The sequence below is a fragment of the Dipteris shenzhenensis genome, chromosome 1 (genome assembly GCF_047967505.1).
Source record: "Dipteris shenzhenensis isolate YYH24624 ecotype China chromosome 1, Dip_SZ_1.0, whole genome shotgun sequence".
NCBI lineage: Eukaryota > Viridiplantae > Streptophyta > Polypodiopsida > Gleicheniales > Dipteridaceae > Dipteris > Dipteris shenzhenensis.
Window position 1 is genome coordinate 55,259,424 of NC_141596.1, and position 17,635 is coordinate 55,277,058.

The 17,635-nt window shown below is 42.7% G+C and overlaps 1 protein-coding gene across 2 annotated transcripts in view; it reads right to left on the minus strand.

Moving 5' to 3' along the window:
* Window positions 1-17,635, minus strand: part of LOC147906060 (DNAse I-like superfamily protein) — a 74,931-nt gene that overhangs the window by 17,545 nt on the left and 39,751 nt on the right. For both annotated transcript variants that reach the window (XM_087382908.1, XM_087382918.1), the window contains exons 6-7: window positions 14,909-14,970; window positions 13,132-13,218 (exon numbers count right to left, since the gene is read on the minus strand). In XM_087382908.1, coding sequence (XP_087239034.1) covers window positions 13,132-13,218; window positions 14,909-14,970 — 149 coding nt within the window. The remainder of the gene's footprint in view (window positions 1-13,131; window positions 13,219-14,908; window positions 14,971-17,635) is intronic.

Sequence of the window (17,635 nt, forward strand, 5' to 3'; positions counted from 1 at the left end):
TGAAAGCTGCAATTTGCTGAGTATTTGGGCCCGTGATGAGCATATCATCCACATATAAAATCAGCACTAAAAAATCAGATCCACTCCCACGGACATAAAGAGTGGGTTCTGTGGGACTATTCTAAAAACCAAGGGATAGTAAGTGTGCATGAATTTTGGCATACCATGCCCTGGGTGCCTGCTTCAAACCATAAAGGGCTTTTCTAAGCCGGCATACCTTTCAGAATTAACACCCTCAAAGCCAGGAGGTTGTGTGACATAGACTTCTTCCTCCAGATCCCCATGAAGAAAAGCAGTTTTGATGTCAAGCTGGTGCACTTGCCAATGATGATGGGCTGCAATGGCAATGACACATCTAATGGTAGTAATCCTGGATGTGGGAGCAAATGTCTCCTCAAAGTCAATGCCTTGTTGTTGGGCATACCCTTTTGCAACAAGACACGCTTTGTATCGATCTATGTTGCCATCAGATTTCCTTTTTAATTTATAGACCCACCGTGTTCCGATGGCATGCTTGCCAAGAGGGAGATCTACTAGTGTCATTTTCGGCAATAGATTGTAACTCAGCTCTCATTGCATCCATCCACTCCTTGCTGTCAAAAGCATCTTTATGGCACAGAGGCTCTCCATTGCAAGCTGTAGCAAGGAGTGCACACTCAAGAAAGTGACCATGCTGTCTATTCCCTGATCTTGTCCGGGCAGCAAAAGGCTGATCTAGTTTTTTGTCCCTCAATGTAACAAGAAGCCATCTGGGAACTTGCCTTTCCTGTCTATTGACAGCTCTTTCTTCAATGACTGCATCATGAATAGTGGGATCATTTTGTGCCGGAAGAGAAACCTGCAAATCAGCATGAGGTTGTGGCTGATTATTGCTTAGTGGAGGGCCTGCAGGAGGCTCATGTTGCTGGTCAAAAGCCTCTTCTAATGATGGCAGAGAAAACCAAGATTCAAAGGCATCAAACATGTCAACATCTGGCTTTGCTTTGCAATCCACAAGAGGAGAAGCTGAATGTTCAGCAAAGATTACATCTCTACTGACAATAATCTTCCCAGTATTTGGTTGATATAACCGATACCCTCTGCTCTCCTGGCTGTAACCAATAAATATGCATTTGATTGCCTTGTCATCAAGCTTATGTCTCAGCTGAGATGGTACATTAACATATGCAAGAGACCCAAAAACTCTCATGTGTGAAAGTGAAGGCTTCCTGCCTTTCCATGCTTCATAAGGTGTAACAGTCTTCAATGCCCGTGTAGGTGATCTATTCAGCACATAGTTGGCACACATTACTGCATCAAGCCAAAATTTATTGGGCAAAGACTTGGCCTTAAGCATGCATCTAGCCATCTCCATTGTGGACCTGTTTTTCCTTTCAGAAACAGGATTCTGCTGAGGAGTGTAAGGAGTAGTGCATGAGTGAATAATGCCCCGTGAAGACAGAAATGCATCAAACTCCTTTGACATATACTCTCCCCTCCTATCTGTGTTGAGGGTGACAAGCTTGCATCCTGATTCATTCTCAACCATATTCAGCCATCTCTGAAAGCATAAGAAAACTTCAGATTTGGCTTTTAAAGGATATACCCAGCAATATCTTGTGAAATCATCAATGAGAGTCATGAAATACTTATTACCCCCAATGGCATTTTTCCTCATTGGGCCACAGACATCACTGTGTACTAGCACGCAATTTCCTTTGTGAGAGTTTTGGATAATTCTTTTGAAAAAGAAACCGATGCATCTTACCCAAAAGACAACCCTCACACACATGTTTGGAAACTGTGTGAGTTTGAGGTACATCATTTGCCATCTACTGTGAATGTAGCTTTGCAAGAGCTCTATAATTGAGATGGCCCATTCTCTCATTCCAAAGATGAGTTTCAGCAAGCTGTAAATCTGAAATAGCCAATGCTTCAATAGAAAGTGCAGCTGAATGATGATCAAGGTGATAAAGCTCTTTTTGTATAGTGCCAATAAGAACTATGGCATTGTCATCACGAAGATCATAAACTAGGCATATGCAGCCATCAAAAATAACTCTGAAACCTGAAGTGGCAATTGCTGGAATTGAAATCAAGTTGACTTCAATTCCAGGCACAAAAAGAACATTTGTCAGAGTAACAGGATGGCTTGAAATGGATGTGAGCTGCACATCTCCAATTCCTTTAACAGCATATGAAGCATTATCAGCACATGTGACAGTCCCCCCTCGAGGTGCATCAGCTAAAGAATGAAACAACTATCTGCAAGATGTGACATGCTTGGAAGCACCACTATCAAAGTACCAGGACTGAGCATCATTAGCAGTAAAGAATGCATCAACTTTGGAGGGATCAAATGAGCAATGGACAGCCCATGCCCAATCATCCTGAAGAGCATGTGCATGTGAAGCATCTTTTGGCTCATGGGATTCAATAGCATGTGAGGCATTAACTGTCAATCCTGCTTTCTTTTTCTCCAAAGCAATGCGCTTCCTGCATTCTGAAATGTCATGTCTTATTTGACTTATCTGCTGTATTTTTAGATGCATGGGAGGAATTGCAGCTGCTTGCGACAATAGTTGCATCTTTTCTTATTTGACTTATCTGCTGTATTTTTAGATGCATGGGAGGAATTGCAGCTGCTATGCACAGATTTTGGCTTGCCCATAGGCTTGGAAGCCTTGCCTCTTCCTGTCTGCTATGAAGCAAATGCATGATCAGGAATAATGGCTTGTCTATTAGCTCTACTTTGCTCTTCCTGCAAAAGCAAAGTCACTAGCTGATCAAAAGAATAGTGGTCTGGATTACCCATGGCCACTAATCGAAGGGTTGTAGCAAACCCTTGATATGTATCTGGCAGTCCATTCAATGTGGTACTGACAAGCTGTGAATTTGGCACCACCTCATCAATCTTGGCAAGATGTTCCATGAGGTCCTTGACCTTTGTCAGGTATGCATCCATAGACTCACCTTCATTCATACTAACTTCCTGTAATTGCCTTCTCAAATATGCAACACGAGCTTCATTGCGAATATGATAGAGAGAAGCCAATTTATCCCAAGCATCCTTTGCTGTCTTGAAAGACCGAATGTGTGGAATAATGATTCTCTTGCATGATAAAGCAATGCATGAATGTGCATTTGCATCTCTTGCATCCCATCTTGACTGTTCTTGAGTTGGAAGAGCAGCAACAGGAGTGCTAGAGGAAGAGGAATCAGGAGGAGTGCCCCCTGCAGAAGGACCAGTAGTAGAGGCAACCACTGTAGCATTGGTTGGCCTCAGATTAGCCCCGAAAACAATATTCCATAAATGTTTTGCAACAAGAATATGTTTCATGAGATAAGACCACATCGGATAGTTGGTGCCATCCAACTTATCATCTTCACGAAGAACTCCAAATAAATCTTGATTGTTCCCAGCCATAGCAAATGTGATACCCTAAAAAAGACCTGAAAACCCAAAAGCCTCAAGGCTATCACTGCAAAAAGCTGGCTGTCCAAAAATGACTGCAAATATCTGCAAATTTCCGACCCAAATCAAAGGGCAAATGCAGATCTGACCCAAATGTGACTGTGGCAGGCAATGTTCACTGCAAAAATAGCAAATCTGGCAAAACCCAAATTTATTGAGGGCAAATGCAGAAAAGCCCCAAATTTTGCTGAAATTTTTGCAAATGTGACCCAATGTATGCAAATCAGACTCAATGTCCTGCAAAAGTGACTCAATGTCCTGCAATCTGACCCAATGTATTGCAAACAAACAAGAGATTGCAGACCAAACTCCAAAGCCCCAATGTTCTTGCAAGAAATTGCAACCAAAGAAGGTGGAAAGAATTGGAAGCCCCAAGAACTGCCAATGTCCGTATTCACAGCCAATGCTAGCTAGTACAGATTCTGACACACTATACGGAGCACTGTACAGTGAATGTACACAAGTACAATACCAAAAAAAGGTACGATGCTTGTACGAAAGCAGGTACCGAATAGGTATTGTGCCTATACGGAGTGCAAGTACAGCTATACGGAATGTACGATGAAGGTACGAAACACTGTACGGTGACGTGCGGAACAAGTACGTTGTACGGACAGCTGCTGTGTGCGGTTGTACGAAGCAGATCCAATGTACGGTATATAGCGTAGTTACGATGTACGGACGTCTGGTGTATGAAATCACTGGCACGGAGAAGAGCGTACGGCTGTAGCAAGTACTACGAGTGAGTACAACGGTTGTGTGGTGCAGGCACGTAGTACGGAGAAGCACGAAGCGAAGCAGTACGGAACCGTACGATTGTATGGCACAGGTACAAGGGACGTACGTAGTGCAGTCAAAAATAGGTACGGAGGTGTACCGTACGACTGTACGGATGAAGGAGCGGGTGCAGGTGACGAATCTAAACGTGGCTCTGATACCACTGTAGGATCGGATAGGAGAGAGAGAGTGCAAGTAGCTAAAGAAGCAATGAGTTAGCCGTCACGTCAAATCTTGGATAAACCAAAAACAAATGAGTACAAGGTACAAGTACCTAGACCTAGGACTAAGTGTCCTAGGTGTCACATAGGACAAGTGTCCTATGTGGCCTAAAAGACACTAACACTATAAATGTCTTTATTTATGCCTACAAGACACATACCATGGCCTATAGGGCAACACTAGAACCACTAGAGGATGGCCTACAACCAAGCCTCTTAGTTTAGTCTCTTTTCCTTCATTATTGATCTTCCTCCATCAATTTGGAGCCATCTTCTTGCTCCTTTTCTACTCCCATCCTGTCTAGTTTGCTCCCTACCATGTTCCATGTGCTTGCCTTGCTTAAAATACATGTCTAGCTGCCAGCAACTGCTCCACGTTCAAGTTGAGTACCTTTGGTGAAATTTCAGCACAATTACTATGTGTATTAAGATTTCTAGATTTGGATTTCCATCAAAATCATAAAAATATCACTGTATTTAAAAGTCAAGCATCAATGAATAAAGAAACATGCAAGGATATATTACTGAGGGGGTGGTCCTCATTTGCAACCCAAGCAATGTTGCTCATTTCTTTATTCAGCCCCTCTAAACATATTGTGTGATGGATTTTAAGACTGAGTGGTTTAAATCTATTTTCAGTTCCATGGGTATTTCAACTTTATATGTTAACTAAGTATTTCACTAGCACATTAGACCACAATTTCACCTTGAGAGCCATCATAGAGGAGGTATGATTTCAGAAACAGAGAGTATACTGCTGCTTTGTAGATTTTTGGAAGGCCTTTGACTCTCTACCACGATCCCTGATCATAGCAAGACTCCGAGCCTTGAATACGGCACACAACGTTATATGTGCGGTCATGGTCTTCTATGAGAGGGTTACTGGTAGAGTGTACACCACAAAGGGGATGTCCGACGAGGCTACACCATCATCAAGGTGAAGCAAGAAGGCCCTCTCTCCCACCCTCTTCGGCCTTTACATAGATGAGCTGGCCTCCTTTGTGGATGTAGTAGGGGGTCAAGGATCGATTTTGGCACAATGTATCATATCCATCCTACCATAAGTGGATAATGTAGTATTCAAACAACGTACGGACTACAGATGCACGTGATAGCTGTACATCCTTTTTTGTGAGGACCAAGATATGAAGATCAACCTGGATTAAACCAAGGTAGTTATCTTCAACACTAATGAGGCCCAAATTCAAAATAAGTCTTCAAAAGGAGTCGGTTGAGACAGCCACATCTTATGTATACTAAGGGCACATTTTCATAGGCCCAAGTTTACCATGAAACCGATAGCATAGGCATGATTCACCAAAGGGCATACTTCCTTGTCAGACTAGAGAGACAATGTTTCCAAGCACGCTTGCAACATGCAAATGCGAAATCACTCCTCTTTGATTCGCCATTTCGACAAGAAGCCCTATATACAAGGGCCTTTTTGGGCATTCAAAAAGCACGACTCAACTACATGTAATCGTGTTGAGAGAGCCCAAGATGAGTCAAGCCCCTCATAGAAAACCTGAGGCCCCGAAAGAGATCCTTGCCTGTCTCCAATCCCATAAGCAATGTTAAATAGTCTCCATCACAGAACGACAACGAGGATAAGTGGAGTCGCTCCAAACCTAGACCTACAACCCCTCCATGAAAAGAAAGCCAAAATAAAAGAGTGATTTTTCTATTATTGAGGGATTTCCAGAGTCTCCTCCAAAAAACTTTCTACAAATCAACAGAAATCTGAAAATTCTCCCAATTAGGAGCTCTGGAGGACCTCCATCCTTTGCAATTTAGCTGAAATCTCCTGGCATTATTGACTATGAAACAATAGAAGGGAATGCTCTTCTCTCGATGCCCTGCATTAATCCACTCCCACTCTCCGTCATCTGGGGTCCCACTATAAAGACTTTATTGCGGCCACTCCATATAGCCATATCCTCCATGAGCCCAAGGAGAGAAGAAGTAGGTCCGGGTCTAGGTGTCACTGTGAATCAAATCCATTCTCCACATAACCTAAGATCCTGACAAGCTGAAAGAAAACTCATTTTCCTATCGTAGTGCAATGACCTGAATCGGAATACATGTCCCCGTAAAGAAATCCTTCCATGGCTCTTACCCAGGCATAAGTCCCCTTACAACAATTTTGCAAAGCAAGTCCCTACACTGCAAATATGGATCTATGATATTGAGACGCCATTCCACGTGGGAAGGATCGAGGTCTCCCAAGCCACCCTGGCTAAAGCATCTACTATAGCATCTAGTCTACTCCAAAGAAAATTCCTTATAGGCCTCTTAAGCTAAGTGATGCAATCCCTAGAGTGGCACCACAGGCAAGTGGAACTTGGTAACAACCACCACTCTGGAAGCAAGGTCAAGTTTGGCTTAACTCCAAAAAACAAGCGTCCTCTTGATACTCTCCACAACGAGAGCAAACTGTTATGTTAGAAAGATACCCATACCGATCTGGCATCCCAAGTATCTAGCAGTGACACCCCTCTAAATCGAAGTGAAACCAATATCAACTCCTCAATCAGGAGTGTCCTCGTCACTAATCCAAAAGCCATTGGATTTGTTCTAGATAATGTGTGCACCTACTACAATACAAAGTAAATCCAAAGGCTTTCCTAAAAGACGTGACAGTCTGAGGAGTGGTGTCCAAGAAAACTGCAATGTTATCCACTAACTCACAGTCTAAGTGCTCTTCTTCGTGTCTCGAGGGAAGTATCAGCAGCTTGAGATCTAATAAAGGCACGCATAGCTTCAGCCACAAACAAAAAGACAAGGTGCTAAAGGGCATCCCTAACGGACTGACTTGCAAATCTCAAATCTCTCTCCCCTTACTCCTCTAATAAGCACATGGCAGTGGGATGATCGGTATAGAGAGGAAACCCCTCTAATCCATGCATCTGAAAATCCAAAAACAAAGAAGGATGCCCGCTAAGAAATTCCAGTCTACCCTATCATATGGTTTCTCAAATCCATGAGTAGAACGGCGAGCCTCGCTGCTCTGTATGGCCCAATCAGTCCTAAAATGATAATATATCTTCTGCCATGCAAAAAGCATGTTTGTGTATCATGAATAAGATCCAGAAAAATGGGCTGCAAACACAAGCCGATTGCCTTAGCCAAAATTTTGTAGCAAGTGCCCAAAAGAGTGATTGGCTTCCATTGTAACCCCAAATTTCTGCAACCTTCCAGCGGAATAAGATGTATGAGACCCTCTCTAACATAACTCCAGAGTCCCAAATGCCCTGCAAGGGTGAGGTAACATGGTCACCGAGCTTATCCCAAAAAGCAATAAAGAAGAAAGGTGTAAGCCCATCTGAATCCGGGCACTTGCTCTTATGAAGGGGAAAGAGTGCAGTCCTGAATGGCATATTAGCCACTATGTCACGATCTGCTGAGAGTAGGGGGGCATAAAAAATCATTAGCTATGCACAAGAAAACATCAGGATCTGACTGTAAAATCAGCTGTGAAACACTCTCTCTCCTATGTCTTGGGCCCAAAGTAGAGAAAAAGTGTTTATCACAACTCTACTTTCCATCTAAGTCCAAAATGACTCTTGTGAATGAAAGGCATACTCTGCTTTCAGATCTAACAGTATCTACTATTAAGCCCTTGTTGCAACAAACGCTCCTGAATTCAAGCATCAATAGGCTATTTTTTATCCTCCCTCTGTAGGACTGCCAATTGCTGGAAAATACTAACCTCCTTTCTGAGAATCTCACGTCTCCTAGTACTAGAGATCAAACGATAGAAATCACTAATATCAGAAAGGGCTGCTGCCACAAATGAGGGAGAGGGCACTCCCCCTGCATATAAATCTACAAAGCTGCCTCTGTGAGATCCTTCTCTACATAAAAGGCATCCGGAATCACGATACTCATAGAGTGTCTTCTCAAGTGAGACTCAGAAACCGTCAAAACCACCGGCAAATGGTTTGAGGTGGAAACCCCTAGGGCAATGAATACCGAGCCACCTCTATCCAATGCCAAATCATCAACATAAAATCTATCTGCGTGCATGAATAGGCATGTGCATTCTCCTGTTCGATCACGAATACAAAAGTGACTAAGACCGAGTGTCAAAGGCACTATCAAACCAAACATCTCTGCCACTGAACTGAAAAAGGCATCCCAAGATGCTCTCTCTAGAGAGTTAATGCCACCCTCTCTACCTCCCTTCTTATGAGAAGGCAGCTCTACCATGTTAAAGTCACCTCCAGACCCATGAATCTGCAATGGGAGCCAAGAGAGAAGCTCCTTCTACAAAAGCACACGATATCGTCTATTGCCGGGAGCATAAAGGTTGAGGAAACCAAACTTACGCCCCCCAATCAAAAGAATGGCCCACTATGCTCTAGAGAGTATGATGAAACGGGAAGAAAAGTATCTGAAACTGAAATACAAATACCTCTCCTAGTGCCCAAAGCAGTCAACCAAAAGTTGTGACTAGAAAGCAGTTTTTGCACAATCTCTAACATTCAATTTGTGCCATTAGATAAAAAGAATGCCAATAGATCCCCCAGTGGCACTTGGATGAAGGTGATTACGAATCACCTACCTACGGCGGAGATGAGGCACACCACCAAGCCCTATATGTTCCAATTGACAATCCTTATAGGCAAGAGGAAGCAAGGTGGGACACCTTACCCAACCTAGTGGCAGAAACTCTCTCCTAGAAAAGAGACCTCCTGCCATAAGATCTATAAAGAGGAGGGAAATCCACAAGGGACAGAGCCCCAATGCCTAAAGAAGGAGACGCCTTGTCAGAAGGAATACTAATAACCAGCTCACCAAAAGTAGAGGTCACAAACTTCTCATCACCAAAATCCTCCAAGGCAAAAAAAGAATTCTTCTTAAACAATCTTGGCACCGAGGCACGCAGAATCCCCTCACTCGAAAAGGGTGAAGATGCAAAAGGGGGCGCAAGATCCCCACACGCGAAAAGGGTGAAGACGCAACCCCCTTCCCTCGATCAATGAATGGGACCGAAGAGTAGCTGAGGGGGGGGGCTGATTGGATGAGGGACCAGGACAATGAGGAAGATTTGCAAGGACAACAACATTGGCCCTATCCAAGACTGAATCTAGAGAAACTCTTTCGTAACCTAAGAAGAGACACGAGTATCACTAGTCACAACCAGAACCTAAACCTCACAAGTCCCGACAAGGGCAAGGTCCAGCCTCCAGGACAAGAGAAGGCCCCTCAAGATCTGTAAGTGGTAGAGGAGCCGGGGCTATAGCCAAAACCTGTCGTGTGTTAGTGTGCAAATCTGCTCTAGCCACATCCTAATAGTACCCACCAGAATCGAATGTCAAAAGCCCCCATAGGTGCAGGGTCCGAGATGTGGAGAGGATCTCTCCTAATCTGACCATGCCCTTGATGCAATTTATATGAGCTGCCTGTCCCATGAGCTACCGACCTTCCTTAGAGATGATGCAAACCTCACCCTTGCCTCATGCACTCTTGTATCAGTGTGGCCAGATCCTTCCCCAAGACCCGATCTACAGCCACCAGTTGCGAAGATGCCCCAAAACCCATGGTTTGATGATGAGTGATGGAATATGAGATCTCACCTCACACATGAGCGAGCTTTGGGGTACCTTACGCCATTTGAGGCACAGCGGGTCTCCCGTCGCTTGACTAAAAGACGGGCTTTCATCTAATACAGCAGGGATAAGGTGATCCAGTGTTTTCGAGGAGAGGATCCCATGTCACCAAGTTGAAAACACTCCGACTAAATACAAATACTTTGACCAAATAGAAAAACTCTTTGACCATAATTAAAAGAAATGAAAATTTCTTTAACTATGGTCAAATAATGAGGCTTGACTTCAGTCAAGGAGTCTTGGTTTCGGCCAAGGAGGGTTGACTTCTGTCAACCAAAGCATTTGTGTTGACTACGATCAGAGAGATTTGCCTAGAGTTAAATATTTTGATCTCGGATAAGGTCGTTAACCACCACGGTCAAAGAGGGGTTGACCTTGGTCAACCAGAGTATTAACCTGTGTGCATTGGTTTGCATTGTGAGGACGCCCACAGAGATTAGGATTAGTCTAGAGTTTTATATTGCGTGTAAGCGCTAACAATTGATGGGTGCTATGGTTGATTGCCTTTAATTGATAGTGTAAGTAGCAAGATGGGTTTGGCCCTATTTTTATGGAGCATAGGTACATCCTAGCAGAAGCCTACGCCCACATGTGACCAAGGGACTCGGAGGGCTCCAAACATGCCATTCCATGGCATGTACCTAGGAAAGTAGCTAGGATTGTGACAAGTGGCAACTGTCGATTTTAGATAGTTGGTTCTATCCATTCTCTCTAGTAATTTCAGATTCTTGTTTTTTGGATGAACAGCCTCGACCTGAAAAGCTTTGTACTCATATTTTCTTCATTGAATAAAATTCCTTTCGGGGGGCTCTAGCTTGTTCTTCCAGGGCCCTAATGTACGTATGAGAGTGGAAAGAGAAGAATTTTTAATTGCAAAAGAGTGTTGTTGCAATGCACTCCGCCTCTGTGGCTAGCGTCATGCATATGCAGGACCCTACTACTATTGTGCCATCAATTCAAGCAGGGACAACAAAACAGAAGAAACCATCTGTGGCTAGTCTGATGCATATGCAAGACCCTACTACTATTGTGCCATCATTTCAAGCAGGGACAACTTCTCCAGCCACCTTTGAAAAGAGGGAGTACCCCAATGTAAAAATGAAAGAGGTTCAATCTCAAAAGCAGAGGGGCATTCAAATGCCAAGACCTTATAAAGGAAAGTTTCAATTTACCCCCGAGTAGATTGTCATATTCAACAAAGACAGGAAGTATTTTTGATGTGGAAATGAGGGGTGTGTGGCTTCCAAGTGCCCTAAGAGGCCTATGTCCTCAAGGAAGTAGAAGAGGCCGCAAGGACTGCCAAGCCAATGGCAGGAGTCGTCCCGGATGTATTGGGATGAGTCAGTGATCCTGAAGAGAGAGTTATGCCTTGATTGGGAAAAGATCAAAGACCGATAGGCACTAATAGTGTTTGACCCAAGGGCAACGGATAATTTTATATCAAAGGATCTAGCCCTCAAATTGGGTAGTGACTTAAGGGTTGGGCAAGGCCATAGATGCTGATCAAATGTTTCATGGGGACCTTGTGCCTATTACTCCCTTGACTGGGAAGCTCCATTTTCATATACATAACTATGTAGACCAGGAATAATTTTTCATTTCGCCCCTCAAGCATCATGATGTTGTACTTGGTATGCCTTGGTTTCATCGTAGGGGAGTGAAGTTATCCCTCCCCTAGAGAGGGTGTTGGATTTTGTATATAAAGGAAAAGCCCAGTGGATTGTTGCGAAGAATAGAGGGGTCACTATTCCCATTGTATCTAATACTTCTGCTAGAAAAGTAATAAAGTTTGATGTTTCCGCGTATATGGTTTTCATTAAGGAAAAAAAATTAGAAATGCATCCTGAGATAAATGCTTCTAATATAGAAAAATTTCAGTTTCTTTCGAGTTTTAAATATTGCTTCTCAGATGCTTTGCCCGGGGGGTTGCCCCCTAAGAGACCAGAAGATCATCAGATAGAACTTATGCAGCAATGAGCCACCTAGTAGACCGACTGACACGGTTAGTGCTACGCACAGAGAGGAAATCATGGCCTAGGTCCACGACTTGTTGTCCAAAGTGCTAATTCAGCACAGCTCCTCTCCTTTCTGTTACCCTGCACTTCTGATTCAGAAGAAGGATGGTTCCTTCCGCATGTCTATTGACTACCATGCACTCAATAAAATGATTATTAAGAATAGCTTTCCTATTCCACGCATAGACGATGTGTTGGATCAGTTAAGTGGAGCTTCAGTATTCAGCACGATAGACTTGAAAAGTGACTATCATCAAGTCCACAAACAACCACAAGATGTGCACAAGACCGCATTTTGCACTAGATTTGGCCTTGGCGATGCCATTTGGCTTGACAAAATGCCCCTACTAACGTTTAACAGAATGATAGATTGTATCTTCCGTCGTTATAGGTATTTTATAGGTACCTTCTTCGATGATATTATTATCTTTCCAAAGGCTGAAGAAGAGCACAGGAAACACCTTGCTATTGTCTTTCAAGAGCTGTGTAAAGCAAGCGTAGACTTTCTGACGTCTCGACCTCACCCCCTCAATGATAGCCCTCAGGGTGAAGATGTGGCCTAGGGTGGAATGCCGTCTCCCAAATCCTGCCTGCCCTAGTGCCCGTTGCCCATGAGAGGAAGAGTGGATTTGGCATACAAAGGCAAAAAGATAAGCAGCAACCAAGCTAAGCACTGGCAGTGAAGAGCAGAGTGGCACAGGCAAGAAATGTGCAAAAAGATAAGCAGCAACCAAGCTAAGCACTGGCAGTGAAGAGCAGAGTGGCACAGGCAAGAAATGTGCAACAACAAAGAGACGAACATGCACATCGCACCAGCAGCTCAAAAGAGTCATGGAGAACACTAGATGGAGCACTTGATTGATGAGCATTCCTATATAGACCATAGATCTGCAATTCCATACCAGCATTGCACACTACCTTAAAATGTTTTTCATACAAACACTTGAGAGATTCATCTCATTTAGTTTGAGCCGTGTCACAATACAAAACCAATGTTTAGAATTGACCACTATAGGAACTATGACAAAACCAGCAAACAAGCATCAACATACTTGCCAATCGGGTGACCAGACCAAGTGAAGCCTCCATCCATATCATTTTGCTGGTGTAGCCACCGATAAGTATCAATTAGATCTCCTCTACAACAGAAAGGTAACATCTTTAGCTCTACAATGTGTTTGTTCATTAAATTCATCCATCAAAATGGTCATTTTTGTCCCCATGTGTTCTCATCTCACTGCAAGCCCAATCTTAACCCATGATGACCCTATGTTTCCTAAATTTAGATACACTCCCAAACAGTAAGGCACATTCTATGCCAAACTTGACTACTACAAAAACAAAAAACAAAAGAGATATAACATGAAAGGATTGTCCATCTTTGAATTAAATCCCATGAACAAAAAACAATTATATCACAAAACTATCAGTCAACGTGCAAAACTTGCATTCAAGTAGTAAAAAGAGTGTGCACACTATATTTTATCAACCTTGAGTACAAATTAAGACAATCGTTGGTTTCCTAAACCTGTAATAAAATTATCAGCCAATGTGAAAATTGCATTCTAGTAAAAAAGCTGTACACTATATTTGATCAACCTCGAGTACCCTACTGAGACAATCATTGGTTTCCTAACCCTGTAATAAAATTATCAGTCACTGTGCAAAACTTGCATTCGAGTAGTAAATAGAGTGTGCACACTATATTTGATCAACCTCAAGTGCGTACTAAGACAATAATTGGTTTCCTAACCCTGTAATAAATTTATCAGTCACTGTGCAAAAAAATGCATTCAAGTAGTAAATAGAGTGTGCACACTATATTTGATCAACCTCAAGCACATACTAAGACGACATTGGTTTTCTTAATTCTGTAACATTCTCTCTATAAAATGCCTCTGTTAGGATAAATGTGCATTTGAAAAATTAGTCAACCTTACAAAAAGAGAACTATTGAAAAATAAAGGGAAAAATGGAAGAATAAAAAGGAGGTAGAGAAGATAAAATGGGTTTTTAAAATTGAAAAAATATATAGAAATATTTTCAAAGACCCACAACATATATGAGACAAACTACAAAATAATGCAGCCAAATTGTCTATGAGACAAAGTACAGTGTGATATGTGAAAAGCTAGAAGGGACAGACTAAATACTTCCTCCACTTATGTTAAAAAAACAACATAGTATCAGGACATATTAGAGCAGATTGGCTGAGGTGTACAATGTTAGTCAGGTACAAGGGAGAGAGACATATTGCTTTTGGATGAAGCATTTTGTGCATATTGAGAATCAAAAAAGCCAAGCTATTCACCTGGGAGACGAGGGAAGGGAAGGGGACTTAAGCTATTTGAAAAGTACAATGGAAAGTCATATTCTTGATTGGACAGGATCGCTGCAGTCTGCCAAAAAATAGTACAAATGATGACAACCCCGGGCCTGGCTCCACTTGAATTCTAGGTGAGGAAGTAGACTAGGTTTTTGTACTGAATATCTTGTATTTCTTGCCGTTGTCCTAGCTTTGTCAGCCAGTCATGAAACACATTTTCAATCTACATGCAAGCTTCCATTCATCCCTCTGAAGAGAAACATTTTTGGCCCATTTCCCTTTACGCAGCTTACAGTGTAATCAAAGTGCTTAGCTCAAATCCGATTTTCAGTAAATGATTACTGTGTGAATGTAGCATTGTGTTCCCTGTTTCAACATTCATCCTCGTTCTATTGTCATCCCCACCCATGTTCCTATCTGAACGTGATTTCATCAATAGTAAAGGTTCAAGACTTCAATAAGTGTTCATGCCTAAAATCAAACAAGCAAGTGCGTTGGCATACTCTTTGATAATATTTGCAAATCGTTGTCTCTCAGCTAAAGTAAATCCTGGCTGTCCATAGTCCTGCAAGTATTGCAACCCAAGAAGTTACTGTTAAAGGCCAAAATCGATGTAGAAGGAGTTGAGCAAATATAGTTAAACCACTCAAGCAATTAAGCAGCAAAGAAGGCAATGAAGTGAACATGAACATGAATAGAAACTGTAAAGAGATTTCAACTGCAACACTTAAATGCTGGCTCAAGGCCTATACAGCACCCATACTTGTAAATTAAGCTTCTAACAGATGCTTGTTTGAAAGATCTGCTTGCAAAACAAATCAAAAAGAGGCTTCAAAAGATATTACTAGTGTAAGACTTTGAGGTTCACAGATGCATAGTAATCTTGAGGAAACTGGCAACATGTCTGCTCTACAGTTTTCTTTTGGGGGGGGGCTGTTGAAATAGACTTCTATGAAGTATGCCAAGAGAACTCAAAGCAAAAAAAACGTATGTTATACAGTTTCAAAGTTGACCAGTTGGAACATTTAATGCAATTTGAGTATTTTCAAACCTGTATTTGTCCCATGCTGCTCTTCTTCCAAAGCTTTTGATTTTCTATTGTAGATTCACGGCTGTAGTTGCTACAGGACTGGTTTCCTTTGATGGCTAGTCAATAGGTGATGGAATACTAATGGTCTGGTTGTGTTGAAGCTAGAGGTTTAAATGTTCAGCTCCATTTTTTTTAACAAAAGGTTGGAAATTCTCCCGCTAGGGTTGCCCAGGTGAAATAATTCATTCAGCACCCAAAGATGAGAAAAAAATGAGTGTAAATGTCACCAAGCTGTAAATATTCTAAAGTCAAAGTATAAGTTGACCATTTATTGATCATAATTAATGAGTTCTTCATTTATTTTAATTATGTTCAAAGAGTTACTTTCATTTGGTCAAAGCCTTGACTTTGGTCAAAGAAACTTAACCTCGGTTAAGTAAGCCTAACCTTGGTTAGGGAGACTCGGCTTCGGCCAAGACGGTTAACCATGGTAAACCAAGGAACCAAAGCGCTAACTTCGGTCCAAGAGTGTTGACTTCGGTCAACGAGAGTTGGATCATGCCACCAAAGTGCGCCAACTTCGGTTGGAGAGACTTGGCCATAATTAAGGCGCTCTGACTAATAGTCAAGTCCCTTAATTACGACCAAGAGGGTTGACCTCGATCGACTAAGAATTGTGTCCTATGTTTTGTTCACATGTTTTGCTTGGTGGGGACTCCCACAGTGACTAGGAATAGTCTATGGATTATTATTCGCATGCAAAGCGCTAACCATTAATGAGTGCCATGGTTGTGCACTTTAGCTATTGGTTGCAGGTACTAAGAAAGATTGAAGAATCAAGTAATTTGGAGCTGGGCGAGCGCTTCAGAGATCACTCGCACGACCAAGTGCCTCGAAGACTCCAGAGTTGCCCCTAGTGGCATGTAATTAGGAAAGTAGATTAGATTTTTGACACTTGGCATGTTGCCAAATGAATAAGCTTGAAGCTCTTGTAAATTTCTTCACATTTCGGAATTCTTGTAACACAGCTCTACGCTGAACTACGTATTCAGAATTTCTATCATGAATAAAAACCTTCGGGGGGTCCCAACCCGACAAGATTGTCCTGGGCCCTAGTGTGTTGTGTGAGAGAGGGGGAGAAATGGAGAGAGAGAGAGAGATGTAATTTGACCTTTTCAAAAGCAAAAGATTGCATTGGTATCAGAGATTTAGGATCTCCTTGCCTTCCATGGCGGGAGCGATCAAGGAACGGTGCTATTGTTGAGCATGCAGGCGAAGCTCCAAGAGCAGAGGAAGACCACACGATGGTTGAAGAACAAGCGTGACCTTCACATGTGGTGTGGCGCTACAAATCTGATAGAACGGGACCACCAGAGATTGCGTGTGATAAATGGTTTTCCAACGCTTGAGGGAAACTCCTATGGGAATCCACCTGACATGAGCGGTGAAGGAAAATCAAGGGCTCATATGAAAATTTATACAAAAGTAGTTCGTCGGATTGACAGAGTCAGATGACGCAATGAGGTGATGGCCGACGACGGGGAGCTCCAGCGTTGGGTGACCTTCACGCACAAATCCTACACTATATGACGTACTAGCGACAGAAATCACCTCGTTGAACAACGCCTACACGCGAACGCACATGGTGAGGCAACGCAAGCCTATCTTTGTCACCCGACATAGATCTTGACTTTGGCCACCACAACCCCGTGCGCATTATCTTTCTAGCAGTGCTGCAGTGGCCTCCAATGCCATATGACCACCCCCCATTCCTAAGTGAGCCTCTTCAAGGATGGCTTGTGTTTCATGAGGGAGCACGCACCGCCTCAAGATGTGGTCTTTCCTATACAACTGTCCTACAATCAGTTTGAAAGGAGCAGCCTGAACAATCTGTCTCTGCTTTTGTGCTGAAGTTAGCCCTTTCGGGAACTCACCTGTGGACCACAAATGTACAATGTTTGCATACCATGGTGGAAAGCAGTTGACAGCAAACAAGCAATCATCTCTTAGTACTCTGACACCGACACCGAAGAGACCCACATCCAGCAGGTCATCCTCAACCCATGTGGCTGCTTCACACAAAGAGATCCACGACAAATGATCTACAGGTTGATGCCATCGGCCTGCTCTCACTAGGACATAAAGTCAAACTCTTGAAAAAGAAGTATCCACCTATTTAGTCTAAAGGGTGGGTTTGTTC